This window comes from Notolabrus celidotus, chromosome 12 (genome assembly GCF_009762535.1).
Source record: "Notolabrus celidotus isolate fNotCel1 chromosome 12, fNotCel1.pri, whole genome shotgun sequence".
NCBI classification, from domain to species: domain Eukaryota; kingdom Metazoa; phylum Chordata; class Actinopteri; order Labriformes; family Labridae; genus Notolabrus; species Notolabrus celidotus.
In genome coordinates, this window is record NC_048283.1 from 15031026 (window position 1) to 15056216 (window position 25191).

Below are 25191 nucleotides of genomic sequence, written 5' to 3' on the forward strand. Positions count from 1 at the left end.
CACACAAATAAAAAACACACAACTGTGGCATCATTTTGGCACAGGGCCTTATTCCAACTAATTGAGTCTTTTCTGCTGCCATCCCTCCCTCAGCTGTGTGCAGTGATCGAGGTCATCATATGATGACGCCTGAATGTTAATCTGTGGAGTTAAGACTGTGCAGGTTGCAATGTGTGTTTAAACTCCAAACAACTCTTCTTTTTTAATCAAAAGAATTCTCAGAATTGAGACATACGTCACCAAGACTAGATAGACTTTTTTTTTTTTTTTAAATCAGACCTAACTTTGTCACTTTTTGTAGCACTCCCATCGCCCTTTCATTTAGAAACATTCACATTTAGTCCAGCAAATAAATTGCTGCACTGCCATGACGACATTTTGCCATTTTATAACAAAGCATTGTCTTTTTTGGTTATTTATTACTGCATCTTGTAGTTTGTTATTGTAAGATGTCATAAGAAACTCCAAAATACATGTGGTTCCTTACTTCTGAAAGAGTCCCAAGCATATCAGACTGCAGCAGCAGATATGTACACAAGAACAGTATTGTACTGAGGGGTGCTAAGATGGCATTTGTAATGCAGCACACAAAATGATGAAAAACTACTGAGTGAGCTATGGTGATGGATTACTATCATTTACTGCTCTACAGAAGGGGAGAAATGGGGATTTAATTCTGGCATCGCACTCTTGGCACTCATAATTTGCACATCAAGGTGTGAAAAATATACAGTTAAAAGCAGTTGAATTAACTGGGGTACAAAACCAATGTCATGCTGAAACTAAATGTCTGTTTTTTTTGTTATTTCTGTGTTATAAAAGGACACTGCATACAATGCTGCCATGTTCTTTACATCACACCTCTTGTTTCTTCAATAAAAGGGCCATTCCTATATCCTGAACACTGAATAACTGGAGAATTGTTTTACTCCAGTAGTTTGATTGAATTGTTTTGGATTATTTTAATACAATTATGATAAAATAACAATTTGGGTTTTGAGTAGGGCTTTATACCAAACTTATAACAGGCCTCACAAATTGAAATCATGACAACTCTTTTTTAATATCCAGTGCTTAGGACAAACTTCTTTAAGTACATCATCAATGAGTCGCTACTTGATTACAACTTGATTTAAGAGCTACTACTTATATTCCTAAAACATCTAAAGCAACTTGTGTATATTTCCTATTGTACAAGTTGCAATGACATGTCTATTGCACGTGTTTTCAAGTAGTTTACCACCAAGTCCCCCCCTTGTCCATGAACATTATTCTGAAACCCATCTCAAAATACAGATGTGTTTTTCGTCACTTCATTGTTTACTAGAACAAAAAAGGATTAAGGTCTATAACACAAAGCTTCATTGTCTCCTTTTAGGAAGCTATAACTTAGTCATTGCACGCCCTTACCCTAACACTATGTTATTGTAGTGGGCCTATATTTGTCATACACTCGTCCTGCCAACAATTTATAGGCTATTGACCAGGATTTAAATCTGTACTTCACAAATACACAAGTATAGCTTTACAAACATGAAGGGAAACTTGTTTGATCAGTAAATTTAGTCTATAATACCAAAAGTTGGATTCTTATTCCATTCCCAAGTCCCATTTGGAGCCAAAATCAAATCAGAAAATGATGATTGATAATGGAAAACAGAAGCAGTTTCAACAGTTCAGTGTTAAATATCTGAAACAGCTTCACCCCTTCCTTAATACTGTGACGTTAGCTATCTTAATGTTCAAATGTAGCACATTATTTAAACTTGCTCATAATTTTAACTTCAAATATCAGGTTGCAAGCAGACAACTTAACTGCAGAATGTCATGGATAGGCTTTATTTAAATTAAAAAATCGTTTGAAACTAATAGTTTAATTTTTCAAAAGTTCTTAAGCAGTGGAATTCATCCAGCACTTACCCACTGTTGACATTATCCTCCCGTTAAAACAGCGCACTTTGATGAAGTCTCTTTTTTTCTCCATTTAATGTAATGGTTCGTTTTTATGGTTAATAAAAAAAAACTCTAATTCGAAGCCGTGCGCGAGCCGTCCAGTTGTGGCGGTCCTTTCAACTGTCCGCGAGCCCTCAGGTGGCGGATGAGCGCGCTCACGTCACGTCACCATGTTATCTGTCCCCAATCAAAGGCAAGAACGCACGCGCCTCTCCGGACCGCCTGTGTGATACGGTCTATGGTGTGACCTTGTCTCATACACCAATACATCACAGTTCACATGTGTCGTACCCACAAATTATCAAACTACAACAACTCGTTTTTATTATTTGAAGGGAAATACTTGATTTGCATACAATTACTATTAATTTCATGCTAAATAATGCAATATAAAATGGGACTGTGCAATTATCTGATTCACTTAATGTCTGCCTGTTGAATGCTGGATGTGTCTCGTGGTTTTATTTATTTGTATTTATTTATGTTTTTCTGCTGTTTTTATGATTTTTTTCATTTTTCTTTAACTGTTGTTCTTTAATGCATAATTTTGCACTGAAAGGGGCTGCACCTCAATTTCGTTGTTCAATGTACAATGACAATAAAGATATAATCTATTCTATTCTATTCTTCTAGTATAACTATTTTACCCTTTGCATTTCTCTTCTGATTTCTCTCTATAAGCATACAAAGGTGCTGATTTATCATGAAACACAAAAGACTGGATTAAGAGTTGAATCTGGCTGTTTTGCTACCAAAATATTTTGTGATGTGCACGGATGAATATAAATTTTTTCACCTAAATGTTGCTCAGCTTTGTTTTATCAAACATAGAAACAGTTCATGTTTTGGCACAACCATGCACCGCTATAATGATGACAATACAAGATCATTGGGGGTTGAATGTGAATTTGAATTCTAAATCCATGCAGACAGAAAGAGAGTGAGACACAATCACACCAGGGAATGTGTAGCAAGATTACATAATTACAGTGTTTAAAGTGGGTTTGTTTGAGTGAGTGTCTGTGTGTGTTTGTGATGGAGAGAGAGAGAGAGAGGAAAAAAGAGAAAGCAAGAGAGAGAAAGGGGGAGAGAAAGCGACAGTGTGTGTTTACTAATACTTACTAATACTTAATCTGATTTAATCCCAGTCAAGGCGCCCAAGAAGTGACCTATGATGTCATGAGCTCTGTCATTCTATGGAGATAAGGAGAAGATTGAAGACAACTGAAGGCAGACAGCAACATGCAGCAGCCACAACAACCAAAACATAATCATGAAAACATTTGGATAATGAGACAGCTGCACTGAAACATAATCATAAATTTCCCTCATCACTGTTTCAAACACATGAATCTGTTTGAAGAACCTAATCATAAATAATAATTAGAATAATCATGAACAATAACCTTTTTAAGTGTGTTCTTGTTCTAATCCTGCACAAAAAGATACTTCACCCACATGGGGGCAGCACAACATTGACATATTATCACATGCAGGATGTTACAGGGACAATAATGAAACACCTAATCATTTAGTAGGTAGCTAAGAAGTAACATCTCGCTGCATACTGCTGAAAACAAGGTTGATCAGAGTGATGCTAACATGTGTGACTGAGGAGAATAGGATTGTTGGGTGAGATGCCGCCTAATATCTATCAGATGTTACAATAAAATTGCTACATTTATAAAGCCAGGTACTGATACAGAATAAAACACTGATCACTAGCATCAGATACAGTTACTGACTCTATCAATAACCATGCCTCATGCTACACAAGGTGAAGGTTTCAACCTACCCAGACATGCCAGCGACTGAATTTCCCCAGATTGTGTTTAACAAATGCAAAGAAACAAACTTGTTTGCTTTTGGTTGACTCACTAGACAATGTTTGCGTGTGTGTGTGTGTGTGTGTGTGTGTGTGTGTGTGTGTGTGTGTGTGTGCGTGCGTGCGTGCGTGCGTGCGTGCGTGCATGCGTGCGTGTGTGTGTGTGTGTGTGCGTGCGTGCATGCATGTAAGCTGTGTATGTTTGCCTCCACAGATCAGATTGTTTACTTGAAGGTATCCAGTGGTGGACAAAGTACACAGCTTCATTACTTAAGTCAAAGTATAGATACTCCAGTTAAAATATTACTCCAATACAAATGGAAATTAATCAGTCAGATTATTGACTGTTACATTCTGTTTATTTAGAAACCATGACTTAAAATCTCTAAAAACTATACCATGGAATAAAAACTGAAACTACGTTACTCCAAGCGCAGACAACTTTGTTTGAAATGTTCATCTGGAATGAAATAAAGGTTACGTAGCTCAACACGCTTTCTCAGGTTGTACAGTGAATTTTTGTATGTTTGGGCAGAGTGGGAAACAGGGAGAACATTTCAAACGATACATATCATTCTTCATTTCAAAAACCTCTAACACTGGCTGAAGATATGACCATGGGTGCTCAGGTGGAGAATTATAGCCATCATTACCACCTCTACATGAACTGCCTGATCTGAGTGAAATGTGCTCTGTGTTTGCTCCACGTTCAACTGTGGAGACGCACGATATACAGGTACGACTAAACCACTGAGACAAACAGAACTACACAAACACATTTTACTGTCTCAGGGATCAGATTTCAGAAAAGAGAAAGAAATTCATGAGCTGACTTCAAAGCAGAAGTAGTGAGTAACTAGAGCATTGATTCACTTTGTTACTGTCCACCACTGAAGTTATCCAATAAGTATTTTTACCCTACATAGAGCTACTCTATGTGAAAGTGATAAATTGATAAATGTCATGTCAGTAGCATGACTCAAATTACGACAGCTTTTAGGGCTAAACACTATTTTTTAACAGTGGGTGCCATGTTAGCTCAAGTTGCAGCTTTGGTTACCAAAACTGAAAATGTACAGTGCTGAGAAAAAGTATTTGCCCCCTTCCTGATTTATCATATTTTTGCACATTTTTCTCACTTAAATGTTTCAGATCATCAAACTAATTTTAATATTAGACAAAGATAACCAGAGTAAACATTAAATGCAGTTTTTAAATGATGATTTTAATCATTAAGAGAAAAAAGTTGACCTGACCCTATGTGAAAAAGTATTTGCCCCCCCTTGTTATATCACAGATTAACTGTGATAAACCAGATTTTTTTGGAAAGCTGAGCTTTCTGAGACCAGTGTGGCTGAATTAAAACAATTCTGTAAAGAAGAGTGAGCCAAAATTAATCCAGAACGATGTAAAAGACTCATCGCCAGTTATCACAAACACTTGATTGCAGTTATTGCCTCCAAGGTTGGTACAACCAGTTATTAGGTTTAGAGGGCAATTACTTTTTCACACAGGGTCAGGTGGGTTTGGATAACTTTTTTCCCTTAAAAACTAAATCATCATTTAAAAACTGCATTTAGTGTTTACTCTGGTTATCTTTGTCTAATATTAAAATGTGTTTGAAGATGTGAAACATTTAAGTGTGAACAATGTGTGCACTGCAGTTGCCATCTAAATGCATCACACAAATAGCTGAAAGCAGAAATAAAGTTATGGAATAGTTATTTTCTTAAAGTGGGGTTGTTTGATCAATATCAAGTCTATGCTGGACTGCATATAGCAAAAACAGTCTGCGTGGCCCCTGTTTGGAGAAGCCGCCTGGGAAATATTGGAGCTAAGCTATGCACAGGGTGACAGGAACTCACTGACACTAAAAAAAGTCCTGCATGTTAAAATTTTTCAGTTTATATAAAGACCATATATATTTTTGTATATTTCAGGCACCTGTTTATTGCTTCTTCTGATTAATCTCAAGTTGTGTCAACTCCCACCTTCTTGACTGTCTGGATGTCTTCTGACTGCGCCTGGCCATCGACCATTAGGATCTTGGTACTGGCTTACTGGCTAAAATAAACCTGTTCCGTCATAATCCCCCATTCCATTTCCTATTTCCAACCCCACTACGCTTTCCAAATCTGACCTCTACCCAGGACTTCTCACCTTACAATCACACTTTAAACGTGAGATCAAAATCTATAAAATAATTAGTAAAAACAACAACTGTAATCGAGCAATATTGCAATGAAATATAAGTGAAAAGTAACATCAAACTAACATTTTATAGTATCGAGTGACAAGGTTCAAAGTCCTGATTGAGGTGGTTTGCTATGCCTATTTTTATTCAAAGCTGATTGTAGTTCAGGTTATTTTTATTATTAAGAAAATGTGCGTGTTTGTTGTTGGGGGAGGGGGAGTGTTTGGTGTCACATTATGGACGATGGTGACTTTGTGATAAGATCTTGTCCTTAAAACACTCTGCATTAACTACTGAAACTGTCACTACCAATATCTGTGGTGGATATTCTGCATCTGTTGATTTGATGTATGTTGACATTACAATAAAGTCAGTCAAAGTTACATTGATTAGAAATTCAACTGGGCACTCTCTGTCATTTTAAATTGCATAAGTGTTTGAATAAAAACACTCGCCTAATTGTAATTGACCCATGGAAATCTGTCCAGGGGGGGTGGGGGGTTGGGGGAGGGGGGTGGGCAGGGAGGGAATGACAGGGAGGGCATGATGATGCAGCACTTTGTGAATGATGATATAAAAAGGACCCTGAGATGTTATTGTTGAAGATTGGATTGAAGAATACTAGAACCAATGACAAAAGCAGGAGAGTGCTTTTCAAAATCAGTTCAAAGGTTTTATCTAGGACTGAAAACTCCACCTTGTCTGTTATGTTTTTAGTGCTGAGATTGCCCTGCTCCATGAGCGGTTAAAGGTTGTTAATTCAAATCTGGTTTATACTAAGAACCAACCAAAGGTGTTGAATATAAAGTCAATGCAAGGTGCAACAAAACTGCTGTTCTTGAAGTGTCTACTTGAGACTGGCTGTAAAAGCCAAGGAGACTCTATTAACACTCATCTGAAAATGCCCATTTTTACAGCAAAATTAAACATGTTCAGAAATGTTTTCTCGTCTCAGTAGAAAATGGAGTTTCTTTCTTTGTACAAACTATACAGGGGCTATTCTATATTATGTATCATATTTAAGTAACAAGTTATGCATCAATTTGATGGCCTTGCTGACTTGATAGACAGGTGGGCACATTGTAGCTGGATGTCGGGAGGCTTATGGCCAGTGGTGGACGGAGTACACAACTTCATTACTTAAGTCAAAGTATAGATACTCCAGGTCAAACATTACTCCAATACAAGTGGAAGTCACTCTGTCAAATTGTTACTTGAGTTAAAGTACTGAAGTACTTGCTTTTAAAAATACTAAAGTATTCAAAGTACTTCTTAAAAAATCTCAAAACATTGTATTTTCACAAAGCATGATGGCAGTAAAGAATACATAGAAGTACATTCTGTTACATTATTTTTGTTTTAAAACGATTACTTGAAATGTCTAAAAAATATACCATGTAATAAAAACAAAAACTAAGTTACTCCAAGCACAGACAACTTAGATTGAAATGATCATCTAGAATAAAACAAATGTTACGTAGCTCAACACGCTTTCTCAGGTTGGACAGTGAATGTTTGTATGTTTGGGCAGAGTGGGAAATGGGGAGAACATTTCAAACGATACGTATCATTCTTCATTTCAAAAACCTCTAACACGGGGTGAAGATATGACCATGGGTGCTCAGGTGGAGAATTATAGCCATCATTACCACCTCTAAATGAACTGCCTGATCTGAGTGAAATCTGCTCTGTTTGCTCCACGTTCAATGCGTGGTGTCACCGAGAGCACATCCATGTTTTGTACAGTCAATGGTTTATACAAAGCAGAGCTTTTCTACATCTGTAATTCGAACAAGCTGTGTTGGCATGAAAAGGAAATACTGTCAAAGCCAAACACACATCAGAAGAATCTCTCTCCTCTGTTCATTCCTTATCATTTCCCAAAAATTGCCTTAGGAAACTTTCAAATGTTGTAACGGGTGATTACTAGGACTGAACTTGTGGACTCCTTCATTCATGTGAAATAAAGTTGTTTTTTAAGTAAAATCACTGCAGCCCCCTGAAATAAACAAAAGGAAAATTCACATCTGGGAAAAAGTTTTCATTTGACTTGTTTGACTCGTAATGAAGCAAGAGCAACAGCTGAACAGTGACTCAACATTTCCACTATTTAGCCTCAGCTGTTGGCATATTTCACAGAGTGGTATTTACAGTGAACCATCTATTGTACAAATTCTATTTGGAAACTTGATATGATTCCTGTTTGAGTTTTTAAAAATAATTTAAATGTGATATCTAAAGTAGGGTGTGAAGTATTATCCATTATCATCATTGGAGAAGCATGCAGGGATGCAGTACTGACTCTGAGCCACCAGTGGGCAGATTTAAACAGTTTTTTGCATCTATCAGGGAGCCTGCAGTTCATAGAGGTCTGTGGTTCAGATCATTACCTTTAAAGTTTTCAGAGTGAAGTGGTGATTAGCTGATTAGACTAGGTGGCTACAGATTGACCAGGGGCTACACACCTGGTCTGAGGAACTAATGACAAGCCCCAATTTCAATGAGCAGCTGTGCAGACACTAAACTTCTCACCTTGAGGTGTTTTACGAGCTGGAAGATGCTAAACAGAGGCAACAACAGACAAACAATACCTGCTCAGGGCTTATTCACTTAGAAGTAAACTGGAGCATTTAGCATGAGGTAAGCATAAGTGATGATTTTCTTCCAAGACAAAGTGAGATTTCAGTCATTTCAAATTCATTTTTCACTCAAATCTATTCAGTGTCTATCACTGCAAAGGTAGAGTATCCTGATTATGGCAGAGGGGTGTCACCCAGTTTTACAACTGCAACTATAATTCTAATTTTCTGGTACCAGAACTTAACTTGGACTTTATCAACTGAATGCTACTTGATACTACTACTTTTTTTCTATCAGATATTTAAAATTAAGACATTGCTATTAAAATGTGATCATTTTGACTAAAATTTTGTTATGCTTCTTTTTTCTGAAGCATATAAAGCATTCAAAACTAGCTTCACATCAACCAGTGACAACCCTTAACTATCTCATAATAAAGAATGCAAAAACTAAAATCTTAGGTGCATTTCTCTGATTTCTATTCAAAATATCTCATTATACTTAATGAGTCATGTTCACCAGACAATCCACATCCATATTCATTCACATTTCAGGATATTACCAGATAAAAATAATGAGTAAAAATATCTGCCAATGCAAGATGACGAGAATACTTGTTTCAAAAGATGTATCAAGAAACGTTTGCTTGCCTATATTTATCTTATTTCAAGCAACCAATGCCTTGGTTTTTGCAGGTTATATCTTAAAACAATATTTGTATTTTGACTTGTCAGGTAAATGTGATTGATGTTGAGTGTAATGAGATCATTTGAAGCAAAATTCGACAAATACACTTGCTTCAATTTAGGTGTACAGTGTACACAAATAATTATGACCCACTGAAATATTATTGTACACTGACAACAGCCCCTCTGCATTAAGCGTACTTTTATGTTTGTTGAAGTGAACTTTTAAATGTAGGTCTTTCACTTTTATAGGGAAGTACTGCATAGATAATTTGGTGTTCCTGCTAAAGTACATGATTTTAAGACTTTTACAAGTAACTTTCTCAGTCAGCAAAAGGCCTGTTCCCTGCTGCCTATCTTAATAACTTTGCATGTACGCCTGTTAAAAAGCTGATCTGATTCTTCATATGGAGCTGCAAACTCAGGCTCAGTGTCCTCCAACAGGTTCCATATTTTGTCACGGTCACACAAGGTCCAAATCTAATGCTCTGTGATTTCAGGTGTAGGCGTATATTGGTTCAGTGTGTCTGCCCTCAGCAGGTTTACTTCAGGGGCAGGCAGGAAGAAAGATCCCCTCCGCTTCATACACGGTCAATGGGAGACTGTGCTCATTAAAAAGTATGTTAAAGCTCAAAGTCTACACAGGTAAGCAGATGATGAATACTGCTGACTCATGTAGAAAGACCACTAGATCTATTTATATTTTTTAATCCAAACTGTATTTAGAGAGGTTAACTTATTGAGACAAATGGGCCCAGTGGGTAGAGACCACAGTCCATGGTTTTGTTGTAAAATCTCCTGTTTTGTCCAAATAACGTTCCAAAAACCAAATATCTGTGTACTATCATATTAAACTGACAAAAGGAGAAATACATGTTTTGAAAAACAGAAACTGAATTTCTGCCTTTTAGAAACTGAGAAAAAAAGAATAGTTATCAAAATAAAACAGATGTTTATCTTTCAGTTAGTACTTCTGCTCTAGTGTCCTTTCTTTACACCTCATTCAGAAATGGATAAGGATTCATTTCTCCAAAGCCCGTTTGTCACAAATTTATCATTCAGTTACTGACAGCTGTGATAAATGTCCCGCTTCCTCTTGTACCCTAACTCATATGTTTTACTCTTGCTCATTATTAGCTAGCTTTTGGCAGAGCTACTTTACCACTATATCCAAAATACTCTCAGTAAATATAAATGTTTCTCCCCATATTGCCATATTTGGATGTCCTGAAGACTAACCTCAAAGCAGTTAGATGTTATAATTCTTTATTGGCGAGACGCTGTCTTCTCTCTCACTGAAAGTCCACCAAAGCTCCTTCCAGCACTCAGTGGCTCAAGGATGTCATGTCTTTTCTAAAACTTGAGAAGATAAGATACTCACTAAGAGGCAACTCTGGAAAGTTTTATGATAGGTGGCAATCCTTTCTATCCTTCTTCAAAACTCTGAAGTTTTTGGCTCCTGATTAACAATCTGGGTGCATAACTGAACTAAATACTCACAGTCAAAATGCTAAGCATGGTGTTGAGGAAAAGGGAGAAATTTGATGTGTTACTGTAAAGACAGACCGGCAGAAGGGGAGGGTGTAGGTAGCGGCTCAATAACTCATCACAAGTTGTGAATCAGCCTGCTCCAACAACCATTTGTCACACACGAGAAAACGTCCGCCCATTTAATCAAGACGACGCTACTGAGGACGGTGGACCAGCAGGCATCAGGCGGGTTGCTGAGAAAATGTTGAAGCTAATTAGTGAAATGAATGAAGAAAGCAAGGACAGCCAGGAGCAGGGTTAGAGAGCTGATGATGTTTACGTGCTGGTCGTTTGTCAAACGGTGACTGCCCACTGATTGGACACGTTACAGCCCCCTTCATTTGGCTATGCTGCATAAATACATGAAGACATACAGAATAATAAAGAGTGTTTTTTAAGGGAAGTGTGGCTGTGTTTTCAAGCTCCATTTTGTTTTCACATGCTCGACCTCTTGTGAACTCACAGTAGCACAAAAACTCCTTGGGGCCCTGTGTTGCCTGAGCACATGAGGTGAGGAAACAATGAAATCAAAAAGTGCTGGAGAACATTTTTGTTTCATGTGCACACAATAAGTATAATGAAATACATCAGTATACTAAGAAGAACTAGAACTTCGTGTTATCCAGGCCTTGTCCTGGTATTGCTCTGTAACAGGCATCTCTGATCATTAACAATTACCTGGTTCATGTTAAACAGAACTTAAGAAAAAGACTGATATATTCAGTTCTTTGATGCACAAACTCCAAATATTTAGATTATTGTAGCTCTGAGATTTAAACCAAAATGCAACTGGACTTGATAGAAACTATAGAGGTTTTTTTTGCTTTTAATTCTGGATGTCCAATTAGCTACTGGACTAAATGACAGAACTGTATGTATATATTAGGGGTTTAGACTGAAGGGTGAATAAAGCAAGCAATTTTAAAGTATCATCCAGGGCTAGTTCATTTTATTTATTTGTTTACATTTATTTTGGGTAAACAATTACAAAAATAATGGCTAATTGGTATGAAAAAGAACAACCCATTTGTTTAGTAAATATGTCCATATAGATAAACACTGGATAAATGGAAATGCTTTGCTTTATGATGTATTAGAAAACTTATATTTAAAACAGTTATTCAATTATAAAATGTCTCTCTTTACACCTTCATATACTGACAGGAAATAAGCATTTTACAACCTACAATGCAACCCAAATCCTAATGTATTGGACAGTTGACTGCCTCTTCTCCTGAGCCTCCATCCTTGCATCGTCCAGATTTGCATATTAAGATGGCTGAAGAATAATTAACAGTGGGAACACGAGCAGTGTAGGTCAGAGCAGTAGAACAGGCTCAGGTAAATGTAATTAGAAATTATATAATGTGTCGGCACAGACTGAGATTGATGTGTCCCGACAGAGACAAACAAACAGCACAGTACTCAGACCCTTTCAGCATCCAGACCACACTCCTCTTTTTCCAGGTTTGTATTTTAAAGTTAAGCAATAACGGTTTCCAAAGCCTGGTGTCCCGTCCCCCCTTTTCCCCCAAAAAAGCTCCTGATACAACCTCATTGAACTTTTGGCCTTCTTCTTTATTTCCACATAATAAGAAGTTCTACCTGTCCTCTTGTACAAAGTCGCCTGGTCTTCACAGACCTCCATGGTCATCACCCCCCTCTCCTATTTTGGCATGCCTGTGCCAGGTATTTGAACAAATTCCTCACACCCCGCGGGGATAGGTATGTCCCCCCCTCTTCCAGACGTCCCCCTGGCCTTTACTGCCTGTCTCTGTCTATCTTGTGTACGCCAGCACATGTATGAAGCGGCCAACATGAGGCGTACAGCCTACACATTTTACTGCCTAGTCACAACTAAATCATTTCTAACTTGTTCAGCCTCTTGGAGCTGGCAAACCACAGCTGTGGGTATGATGCCGGCCGGGCCAAAAACAACTTGGTGGATAACAGGCGACTGTGAGCTGCTTTTGATAACTGTTGAAAGAAAGAGACGTTTATTCTGTGATGTTGGTGAAGGCCACTTATTGGATCTACCAGTTCAACTTTTCTCTGACATGGAAAAATGTTGATCCAGGCGAGGATCCTGGACAATTAATTTTCTTTATGACTCAAACACCAAATCATCATACGAATCCTTTGTGCGTGAGTGTGTGAGTGAGCCGCCATGTGTTTGAACATGGTCTGAACATGAGCTGATGTGGTATTGACATTGGGTCAGAGTTGAAGTGCATTAGTTATTGCAGTGCGTCATGAAAATGACAGCAATGTTTCAAATGTTTCTGCGCTTGTCTCTTTGCCATTCCACAGAGAGTCTAAACTTCACACTCTTAGATTCAATCGTACTAAAAGGATCCACTGTGTGAATTTTAATTCACGCTGACACTTTTCAGAGAACTATACACAAACTGTGGGATTAAAGACAAATCAAAAAGAGTTTTATTTGACTCATTTCTGTTAACGACAAACACCCGTACATTTGGGTAACAGGACAGGTCTTTTACCACTATTTGGCCATCTACTTTCCCTACAGTATCTTTACTACCAAGATAACATATACAATAAAGACAACCTAATGAAGTCCAAACAGGAAACCAGAAATAACGTGTCGTCTTCCTACTGATAGGTATTAACCTTTTTAATTTCTCTCTGACTCATATTTATTGTTTTCAAAGGTCAGCTAAATTATTTTCTAGTGTCTGTTTGGATCTGCAGCTTTGGATCACAAATGCATTATTTTGTGTTTAGTACAGTTGGCATTAAACAAGAAGGTTTCTTTTTTTTTGAAGAGAATTAATGGTCAATCGTAAAAACGTGAAAACGTGAAGACTTAAGATTAACCTCACTACTTCCCATTGTTGTTTAATACACAGAGATAACGTATTCTTCAGTGTTTCCACTGAATAAACAAAGGTTTTATAAATCCATCCAAATAAAATATTAGCTTTAAGCATATAATGTTTGACCTTATGTATGACTTATACAGCGCTGGACTATTTGCCAAAAATATGATGCTAGGATACCATTTATGGACCGATTTTTTTTATGGAAAGTCTTTGCAGTGAGTTCACTGTGAGATTTATGCCTCGCTCAGAGGGATTGAAACAATTCAAGAGTCAGCAAACCAAACTAAAGATTACTATAAAAACCCCTCACATGGGACTGTAAAACATTATTAAAAACACATATATTCACTGAGTATTTTAAATTGTCATACCACCACTCAGCAGGCTTCCTCTGTATTCTTCATCAGCAATAATTCAAAGCCATCTGTGGCCATAAGTGAATGTTTTTATGATGAGACGTGTTGCCTTATAATGTGAGTATTTCAACCACAACCCCCACTGGATATGTTCAAATAGACTCCTCAAATATCATTCCTATTATTGTTTCCCTCATTATTAATTATTACAAGATGCTAAATGTTATAAAGATCATTACTTCATATTCTGTCGCTGTTCTGGACCCCAGTACAGTTCCAACAGATACTAAATATTCAGTTTTCTGCAGGATGAGCCCCTTCACTCTGCATCCCGTCCCACCCCCTTCCACTCTCACACACACTCCTCTCCGTGGACTCACACAGACTCCCTCTCTACACATCAAACAGAGCTGCACCAAGCAGCACAGATCAGACCAGAAAAAGTTACATTGGCCTTCACCTCCTCCTGCAGCTGAAGAGAAATAATCCCAGTTTTAAGAATCAGAAGGATAATTCAAAATGGGGACAGAGTTTTGTCAACAAAAATATTTGTGGACTATTATTTTTTACAGCGGCTAGGATCAGACTGTGCTAAGGTAAGTTTCTGAGACATTAATCCGCAGAATAACTAGCTAATTAAATATAATTTATATGCTATGTAGATTAATTTACAGTCTTTTTTAGCGCTGATTTGAACCCTAACATCAAGTAGGCCAGGTATCTAATGATATAGTCATTTCTTTCTCAGAAGATATCTCAAAGACAGTCGCATATAAAGTTTAAATTCAAATTTCAAGTGAGATAAAGTACAAAGTTGTTTATTCATTGCTCACAGTGTGGTCTTAATATATAACCAAAGTCATGTCATAAAAGCTTCTTATGAAATAATTTGGTGTATAGTTTCAGATTCATTGTAAAAACACAATAAATAAATGAACACAACACATCTGAACATCTCAACTTCAAGATTAGTTTGAATTAAATACATATATAAATAAACTATTCTTCTGCTGCTTTATTTTCTGATTGGAGGGCTCCTATCATGGATTTTACCCAGCTGTTATTTAATGCGGTGAGCCGGTGAGGTCTGGAGGCGCGCGGCTCTGCAGGGGTTTGGCTGCTCCTCTGCAGTTCAACAGTAGCTCTTAACCCCGGAGCAGCCCGGGTCACCATGTGTCACACAGGCAGGCCCTGTCAGGCTCCCCACGGCTGCTTTGATGTCACAGCAGATTACATTTCTCCAGCACATCATAAGTCTTGGACAAAGAACTGAGATCTTGTCTGTCAACTAACAAAATAATATCACAGAAGAAAACGCATTAAGAGTAAACGCTCTGTCTGTCAGGCAGTAATCTGTATCCGTCTTAAAGTTCAGTTTAAACTCTGAAACTGCAAAGCGTATTAAACAAAGTCGTCATGTTCGCCTCATTGCGCCGTCCACTGACTCGGCAGATTTTAATGCACCGTTCCAAACGCAAACCACTGGTGTGTAAAAACATACAACATAACCAAGAAATCTAATCTAAACAGAATAGAAAAGAATGCCTGTATTGTCATCCAACACTCTGACACAATGCGTTCAATGATATGCTGTGCTTCTGGAAAAAAATGTCACATACATGCATTCAACCACACACATGCACGGTCAGTCAGATAAAAAAAAATATAAAGAGAAGATTTGACAACTTTTTTTGCTCTAAAAAACGTGTAAGCCATGCCCGTTCTTTCCCACTTATTACTGTCCCACTCAGCCTAATTGTTGCCCAACTGCTGACCTTTAGGAGGAGCTGGTTGTGAAAGTTTCAGTTGAGATTTACAGTCTTCAGATGGAGCCCTCCTACTCTGAAAATCCAATTATTTTACTAAAACCATGACAGGCTCGCCTGGCTCCCCGTGAAGCTGTAAAACTGAAAGGCAGTGCCAACCAGAGCGGATTTCTGCGAGAATATAAACCATGATGGTTTCGCTGACATCTTCATTCCTACTACATGTTTATTTGACTTTTATTACATTATCTGCTTTCAGTATTCAGTATATGAATCACTTTGTTAGCAGGTCCAAATGTGTAATGGTTTTGTTGTCCTTAAACCGTGTTGAACAAATAAAATATCCAGAAACAGAGAATGTAACTAGCAGGACATCACAGGATTGATACTAACAAGATATTCTTGTGTTCTCTTCTAAATTTGTTTTCCTTTTTGATCCAATCCGCCCTACCTCCCTCCTCTTTCTTTGAATCCCTCTCTGTAACTGGATCAGACATTAAACGTCGCTGAATTACCCCTAATTTCCAAGCTTTTTGATTTTAACACCATGGACCTCTCAGGCTCTTTGCCTCCACCTTCCCCTTACACCTTCCCCGTTACCCCAAATATCTCTTTACCCTCTTCCTCTCCCTCGCTCTCTCCCTCACCCAGCCTAGCCTCCACAGCTCTCTTCTGCTCCCTCCTCTCCCTCCTCTCCCTGATGGGCATCACAGGGAACCTGTACACTCTGGGTCTCCTTCTGAAGCGAAGGAGAAGCAGGAGGAGACGTGGAGCAGGACTGACCTGCTGCCATATCAGGGTACCGGTACTATCCTGCCTGGCAAACACCTCCTCCCCTTCCTCTTCTCCAATCTCCTCTTCCTCCTCCTCCTCCTCCTCTCTTCACCTCCAGGTGCTGAGCCTCGCTCTCGCTGATCTGCTCTACCTTTTCACCGCCCCCTTCATTGTATATGACAGCCTGGCGTCTGGCTGGGCCTTCGGTGAACTGGGCTGTCGCCTCCTCCTGAGCCTGGACCTCCTTACCATGCACGCCTCCATCTTCACTCTCACAGCCATGAGCCTGGACCGCTACCGTGCTGTGGCTCATCCTCTGCACACATCCTCCTCTAACTCCTCAGGCCTGCTGCGGGTTGGCCTAGCCTGGGGGCTGGCGGTGGCTCTCAGTCTACCGATGATGATCACGCTTCACCTGGAAGACGGAGAGAACCAAGAGGGCCAGCTATGTGTGCCAGCATGGGACGAGCAGAGTTCAAAAGCCTACATGAGTGTGCTTTTCTGTACTAGCATCCTCGGACCAGGGCTGGCCATCGGAGGGCTTTATGCAACACTAGGCAGACTGTACTGGGTGTCTCAGACCAGGCCGGCCTGGGCCACTGGGAGCAGCACCACTTGTCCTCCCCGTGCACCCAAACCCAAAGTCCTGCTTCTTATCCTTGGTATCGTCCTGGCCTTCTGGGCTTGCTTCCTTCCTTTCTGGATTTGGCAGCTGCTGCCCCTCTACCAGCCTGACATGCTGCGGACAGTTCCAGTAGGGACGCAGGTGACGGTGAATCGGATCCTCACAGGGCTCACCTATGGAAACTCATGTGTGAATCCATTTTTCTACACACTGTTGACAGGAAAACGAAGACGCAACAGACAGATACTGACATCAGGAAATCAGCTCTGTCGCAAGAGCAGTCCGCTTCAGTAGTGTGTCTCTTATAATAGAGACAATAGAGTGAGAGTATGAGAGCATTATTATGAGTTTCCTTATAGACACCAAAAATATCTTTTTTCTTAGTCTGTAAACTAAGAAATCAGAAAAAACTAAACCAATGAAAGCACTTTGTATGGCTGCTTGGTGAAAAATTGTCTGACAATCAAACAGACAATCGCTGCCACCCAACTAATGCTTTACCTGTAAACCTTGTACAAATGTTGGTGGTCCAATTAAATGGAGTGTATTTAACTGCTGCAGTAGACTAGTTTACTGATTGACAATTCATTTTTATGATGTTATCTTTGTGACAATGGTAAAGTGGTTACTGCAGTAAATAAATATAAGAGTCATTTAACCAAAGAACATACAAGAGGAGAGGAGTTGTTTATTTAGTCCACATAATTTGTATCTGTCTCTCTGTGCTGTATGAACGGGAGAGTTTTTCTGCATGTGGCTCATGCACAATCATTTCCAGTAAAGCCCTGATGCACTTCTGCTTGTTTTCAGAGACTATCAAAGACAACGTTTGTTTGTGAACAGCTGGTTGGTTCTGCTCAGGACCTCTATGGGACATATTTCTGAGACTTTGTTTGTTGATTTAATGAATTATGTCTGAGCAGCTCAACAGTCTTTTGTTTGCTTCCCCTGAACCCAACAAATCTAAAACAACATTTTTTTTTCTAAATCATGACCTGCATGTTGGGTATGAAAATGTACTTATTATTCTGACTCATGCAATGCTCTGCATGGCCTCGACTTTTGTTGACTGTAACTGTTGTTTATAATAATGCGTAATATAAAGCCTTAAATAAAGAGTATGCTTTCTGTAAGACACTGTGTGATTTGATTTTAAAATAGCTAAAAAGATCACAAAGTTGCCTTTTCTGCCATGTTGTTATTTGTTATTCAATAACACTGTTTGGGCTACCCTTGACTCTGTTGCTCTAGGCAAAAATTAAAAAATCTAAGCCTTTGGTCTCACCGTGGCTTGATAACAGTAATGTCAGAGAGCATGCAGAAAGGCAGAGTGGCAGTGGAAGCAGGAAAAATTGCACACGTCATTTCAAATCATGAAGGATCTCTTGAATAGGTATCAGCTGACAGTAAAAAATTCAAAGGCTGAATACCACTCCAATGTTATTGATAATAACTGTCATTTCAACTACTACTAAAATCTGTTACCTCTGCCACCTCATCTCCTGACTCAGAGATGGCTGTCTTCAATTGTGAGGATTTCCTTATTTTCTTTTGAGAAAAAGTGCTTGACATAAGAGCTAGCATAGATCATTCTGTCAGTAGCCCATACATATATCCACAGATCACTGCAGTTCTGAATCATCTTGGCCCCATCACTAAACCAGAACTCTTTCACATTAAACTGGTTTTCTTCAGATTTATCCAAATCAACCTCCTTCTCTGTTCCTATTCCCTGTGGTGTTCCCCAAGGTTCCATATTCGGTCCAATCCTCTTCGCAATATACTTGCTTCCACTAGGCCACATTATTCAAAAACACAACATTTCTTTCCAATATTATGCAGACGATACACAACTCTACCTCCCCCTCGAGCCCAACAACCTCAACAAACTGACCGACCTCAAAAACTGTCTTCTAAAAGTAAAATCATGGATGGCTGCTAATTTCTTACAACTCAATGACAATAAAACAGAAGTTATTTTATTAGGACCACCACATCTGATCAATAGTATTTCTCCTCATCTTGACTCTCTCACTGCCCCCCTCCATGAAACCTCATGCAAAAAACCTTGGAGTCATATTCAATTCAGCATTACACTTTGACAAACAGATAGTAAAATAAGTTTCATGCAGCTCCGCACCATCTCCAAACTCAAATCAATCTTAAGCAGTTCAGACCTGGAAAAAGTTATCCACACCTTCATATCATCACGCATCAATTACTGTAACTCCTTATATTTTGGCATCACTCAGTCCTCATTATCTCGCTGTCAAATAGTCCTAAATGCAGCAGCTAGGATTCTGACAAGGTCAAAAATAAGAGACCACATAACCCCAATTCTTGCCTCCCTACACTGGCTTCCGGTCAGTTACAGAACTCATTTTAAAATACTCCTGTTTGCTTATAAAGCACTACATGGTTTGGCCCCCTCCACATCACTCTGTCAGAGCACTCAGATCTACTACAGATCTTCCCACCAAAACTTCTTGTCTCTCCGGACATCAAGGACAAAGAGCTATGGGGACAGGGCCTTCTCTTTCTGTGCCCCAAAACTGTGGACTTCTCTTCCCCCCACCACCCAGTTCTCTGTTGTAAAGTACTTTGGATCAACCGTGTTATGTGTAAAGTGCAATATAAATAAAGTTGATTTGATTTGATTTGAAAAACAAGCCAATTTCACTAGAGATCACGTTGATCTGATCGTTACAAACATAAATGTGAAACTGAAGGCAAACCTGAGAAACAATAATGAAGAATTGAGACAGAAAGAGGTTAAAAAAGCCGATGCTAACTATGTTGTATGCAAAAGAAAGACCAAAATTCAAAGGTGCTTGGTGTAGAATAATCCTTGAGTCAGCATGTCTGTGTCTCTCGAGGGTCTTCCCTGCTCTTGTGTACACACTCGTCGGCTGGTGTTATTGTGTCTCCCTGCAGCAGCGCCTTGTCTCTGTCTGTCGGAGTCAAAGGCTGCACTGTACTCTACTGCAGACCCCGCTGCTCTTTGACGCAGATGAGCAAATATTGTTGTTTGACAGAGAGAAGGAAGGATGGGGAGGAGATGATGGGACAAAAGGGGCAGACTGGTATCATATAAGCACGGTGCTGTGGTCAGAAACAGGGTGTTTCTGGCTGGTGAGGAGTGGTTGAGTGGTAAATTTGATCAAACTATTTCCAAAGGAGGTTGTTTTAATTTAAAGTGTAAAAAAATCCAATGCTGCACATGATAACCTGGAACGACTAAATGAAAAATAATTTAAATGATGTTAGCCACAGATGCAACATTTAAGAAGCACTGTGTATATATTTCTTACATGACAAAAATGACATCCATACAAATACTTCACTGTAAGGAAGTGATATACCTCTTCTTATGAAAAGGACTTTAAACTTCAAGTGTTGTCTCAAACTCTTGGTGAGCTCTGGATGAAGAATTACATTTTTAATTTCATCAATGATCTCTCAGAGTGGGTCTCATGTGACACATCTGCTGTTTTTCTTTGTCCAGCCAAATCACACAGAGGGAGCGTTGAGCTCTACTTAATGTGTTTAACTGTGTTTTGACTTGACATTCAGTAATGTTTGTGAGAACATAATCCGTAGGTAATTACTTTAAGTGATTTAATGTAAAATGAAACTTGAATAACATAATGAAAGCCACATAGAATTTGAGTTTATTTATTTGCACACAAAGTGCACGTCATTCAGTAAATGAGAAAAAGAAAACCTGAGGGCTACAGGAGAAGCTATGAAGCGCTGCAGGGCTTTTCATGGTAATACCAACAGGTTGAAGAGAGACACATACCTAAAGCATTTGTCAGGGGAGCGGCTGCATTTCTGTGCACTGTGATGCCATTATTCCTTCTGTAGTCTCCACTGCCTGCCATGTGTTTCGAGTTACCTGGCCCAGCTACCTCTGAGCAGAACGTTCCCACTGCTGTTATTATCTGGAGCCCAGCGCGCTCACACCACAGGGGGCGCCTCTGTTGTGGAGTTAATGCAATATCCATCCAGCTTTCACAGACAACCGAGGCGCTCTCAGCACATTTGTCGATTTAAAAGGAATGTCTTGCAGACAAAGAGTCAGCTCCTTGTAGGATTGAAATCATAAGCCCTCGTGAGATTGGGTGATTTTTGGACCCCTGGGTCATACCAAAATGACACAAGATGGAGGGTGTAGCTTGAGTAAAGATGAAACCTTTCCAAAGAAGACACTTTAGCAGCAATGTGGATATTAAAGCACAGAGGGCTTGTTGTTCAATTTTCTAAGTCTGCATAGTGTACAGGTTTCGGGTGTCTGCGTGTTCTAAAACTCAATATATCAGATGATTAAGTCTTCCCTCAGGTCGACGGGGATGACTGAGTGTTTGATAAACTTCAAATGCATGCTGTTTGGTCAGCTCATACAAATGAATGGAAAATATTGTCTCACATGGCAGGCTGGCCGATCTATAAACTTTGAGTTGTTTGTGTTGGTAGATGCCAGCAGCGGCCAACTCGCTCCAATCATAACTTTTGTCCTCCTGTGCAAAAGACGCTTATGATTTCATCCTGAGATTGAAATCAAAGTCTGCAGGGAAAACACAAGGACAAATATTGTCTAATGGGAGCGTCTCTCTGTTCTACCTGAGGATTGCATAAATCCAGCACATGTCCGTTTCCTGGAACCACCAAGCATCTTTCCATCCCCAGCGCCCCGTTTGCCCCGCCTGTCAGGCCCTCCTCTTGACCAGTGTGCGAGGCTGCTGCAGGTGCCCCTCCCCTGGGCAGCCTGTGCAGGAAAGCACCCCACTGTGCAGACGAGACTACGCCGCAGCCCGCGCCAAATTCACGCTGTGAGGTGTATAAGAGGCTCCCATTCTCCCCAGACATACACAAAAAAGATTCTTAGCACTCCTCCTCTGCCTGCCTTCCATGAAAATTCAATCTTCCCATCTGTTTTCCCTCTCTCAATCACTTTTTGTCCCCTGTATACTTTCTCTTTCACCACACTCTCATCTTCTGCATGGTATCACCTTACACCATGTTAATATACAACCTTACTTTTATTAAGGAATAACACTCTCATCAACAAGTTATTAGATCTCCAGCTTCAGCATCTGTGAAATCCCAGCATCATAAATCAAACACACTCAGTCCAGTTCTATGATACAGCTCATGTAGGCAACACAGTATTAAAGAAAATAGTTTGTAATCACTGGTTTGACAGCAAACACAGAAACCTCGGCACTGACAGTGTTTCTTTGTTCGACCTCTGGCAGCCCCACCACGAGGTGCCCTCCTCCCTATCACATCCCTTGACTTCACACCTCAGTGTCAGCCGCCAGGATCAGGCGAGGCCCAGCTTGGCCTGGCCTGGAAGGCCGGAGGTTACATCAACTGACACACACATTATGGTTCACACTGGGGCTCTTACTAGGAAAGACAGTAAATATGGCACGTCGCCCTCTCCTCCCTCCACCATTTTTCTATTCTCCCCTCCCGCCTCCTCTTCCTTCTCCCACTCCTCTGCCTCCTCCTCACGGCACGCTGCCCGTAAACAGTCATCCCTGTCAACTCAGGCGTCAAGGCTCCCCTTACCTTTGACCTTCTGACACTTAACTCATCTGATCCCTGTTGTTTGTTCATGGCTGATGATTCATTTCAACCACTCAAATTAGACCAAAAGCCTCTGTGTCATCTGATGTTTGATAGCTGCAACTATTGTTGCATGATGAAACTACTGTTGATCAATCTATTTGTGGTTGTTTTAAAGTCAAAACAGGAAACTCTGAAAAGCAGTTTATAATTCAAATGTGAAGGTATGCAAGTGTTTTTAGTTTGAGACACTGAATATTTTGGGGTTTAGAAAATATGTTTGACAAGACAAGATGTTTAAATAATAAGCACTGGACATTACAAAATATTTACTGACATTTTAACATTTGTTCTTGATTCAAAATTATGATCAATCTAATAATCAAAAATGTAATCTGCAGAATATCAACAATTCAAATTCAGGATGTAGCCCTGTTACAAATACTTTTATGCCTTTTGAGGGTGCTCCCCAAAGGTCCCAAAGGTATGTTTAATTCTTACTTATTAAACAGTGTAGAGACAAAGGCCTCCAGGTACTGAAGGTACAGCCTTGGGGAGAACTTGGTTTTGTCTGAGGAGAAAAATAAAGAGTGAAGGTTGAAGAGTTCAGGTGGCGCTTTGGTCGCAGTTAGAATAAGACTGCCGCCTGCAGGTGAGATAAAGGAACAGAACAAACCCCATACTCTCTCCTGTTCTCCACATAACTGTACTTCTTTTTCTGTCTTTTATTTTTTTTTGGGGGGGGGGCATAGTAGTATCACAGTGCCAGAAGAATGTTGGACATAAATGGGGTTAATATCAACATTAAATTTAATAGTTCGTCATCTACTTATGCTAGCTTGACATGATCATGCATTTGTGCTTTTTGTGTGGCTGGGCAGCAACTATAGGCGTTTTTCGACCGGAGGAACTTTACCCCGGAACTACGTGCGTTTCAACCGACGGACCCAGGGCGAAAAAGTAGTTCAGGGGTAGATAATTCTCCCCCCTAAAAGCCCCTGCTAGGGGGGTAGTACTTTTCAGAAAGCCCCAGGGCTATTGGGGGGCAGGGCCTGCAATGCTGAACGTGTCTGATTGGTAGATTAACCGCAGTGTTTTTATTCCGCCCGCCGTTCACAATAATATCACACACGTGTGATTCACTTGATTTCTCTTTCTGTTATTTGTTCTATCTGTTTTGTATGTGTGTGTACTTTTCAAAAGAAGAAGCTGTGATTCACTTGATTTAGCAGCTTGTAACAGTAGTCCTCTCTCAGCCCTGTAAACTGGAGACCTTCAGCTGAATGTAACGGTATTTGTGGAGTTTACACAGCTGTTGAAACACAGAGGGAGTTTTAAGATTCAATATCCTCATCAAATAAGTATTAAATGATCGTCTATGGATCTATTTTTTGTACCCCATGTTGTTGTGCAGCACAACAAGCTCAACACCATTTTAGATGGAGATACTGTCATGTTCCACCCACATAATAAACAACACCACTGATTCAAGGAGCTCTGTCTCACAAACTTCATAGAAGCCAAAAAACAATTAGTGTAGTTTACTGAATATCTACAGCGTCGTCTTATGTACTCTCTAATTTCATGTCTAAATCCTGTTGTTTTCTCTGACTGTATTAATGTGGACTGTGTCCAAATCGTTACAGCTTTTCTTTATGAGTGTTATCTGTACTTATTAAGCTAACTACATTGAGGGGAAGCTGTTCTAAGCAAAGCATTCATGATTTTCTACCAAGGTTAGTCCTTTGAGACACTGTTGTTGTGATATAAAAGTACCATGCCCAGAACAACCCTGTAACAGCTACACAATGGTTGCACAAGTTCTTCTTCTGGTCTGTCTTTGCCCCGGCTGAACTTCGAGCTTGGGTGGCTCAGTAACTGACCCATCCCAGTGAGAGAGTCCTCAGAGGGGAAGACACCACCCACCATGTCTCAAGAGCTAAACTCTGCAACCTCTGTTCACCCAACAAAGAGCAAGTAATGACAAATGAATTTAATCCACAACATTCAAGGAGCCACTTAAGTAAGGAAAACCGAAGAAGTGTAAAATATGTAAAATCACAAAATACGTTTATAAGTCAATTTGATAGCATTTAAAATTTTAAGATTATATAGCGAGAAAAGAAGTTGTCATCTTGTTTGGAAAAAACACATTAATCCAGCTGCTGAATGGCTGTAAAAAGACTGATCACTTTACTTTGAATTAAAAAATGAAGTCAAGAAAAGAACCCTTAGTGGATGAGGAAACCCTAATGGACGAGTATGAGCAAAGCCAGTGTTGTGATTGAAATCTAATAACATGCTTGTCAAAGTAAGTCACCTGTTCTTCCATACACCTGACACAACTGCGTCTAATCACACTCAAGACAGCCTACTTTACCGACAGTTTTCAACACCTCACATCCCAGAACAAAAGAAATTCAGCTTGTTCTATTAGTTGTTCAATCTATTGATCCATGTCGCCCCCACACAGCGTTCTCAC

At 39.6% G+C, this 25191-nt stretch overlaps 2 protein-coding genes across 5 annotated transcripts in view; one reads left to right on the forward strand and one right to left on the reverse strand.

Annotated features, from left to right (window-relative positions):
* kcnj14 (potassium inwardly rectifying channel subfamily J member 14) overlaps window positions 1–25191 on the reverse strand; it is a 40121-nt gene that overhangs the window by 13019 nt on the left and 1911 nt on the right. The window contains exon 2 of one of the 2 annotated variants that reach the window (XM_034698625.1): window positions 3076–3147. The exons of the other annotated variant lie outside the window; for it this stretch is intronic. The gene's annotated coding sequence lies outside the window, so the exon portion shown is untranslated. The remainder of the gene's footprint in view (window positions 1–3075; window positions 3148–25191) is intronic. 2 annotated transcript variants of the gene reach the window in all.
* LOC117823429 (urotensin-2 receptor) lies at window positions 8516–18268 on the forward strand. 3 transcript variants are annotated; one of them, XR_004633400.1, is made up of 2 exons: window positions 8516–8612; window positions 9739–9811. XR_004633400.1 is itself a non-coding variant. In XM_034698629.1 (2 exons), the coding sequence occupies exon 2, from the start codon at window positions 16284–16286 to the stop codon at window positions 17427–17429; it is 1146 nt and encodes a 381-aa protein (XP_034554520.1). In that variant the 5' UTR covers window positions 8521–8612; window positions 16230–16283; the 3' UTR covers window positions 17430–18268. The 3 variants fall into 3 exon arrangements, 2 of the variants coding, with proteins under 2 accessions (XP_034554520.1, XP_034554521.1); XM_034698629.1 differs by lacking the exon at window positions 9739–9811 and adding an exon at window positions 16230–18268 and having other exon boundaries at window positions 8521–8612; XM_034698630.1 differs by lacking the exon at window positions 8516–8612 and adding an exon at window positions 16230–18268 and having other exon boundaries at window positions 9801–9883.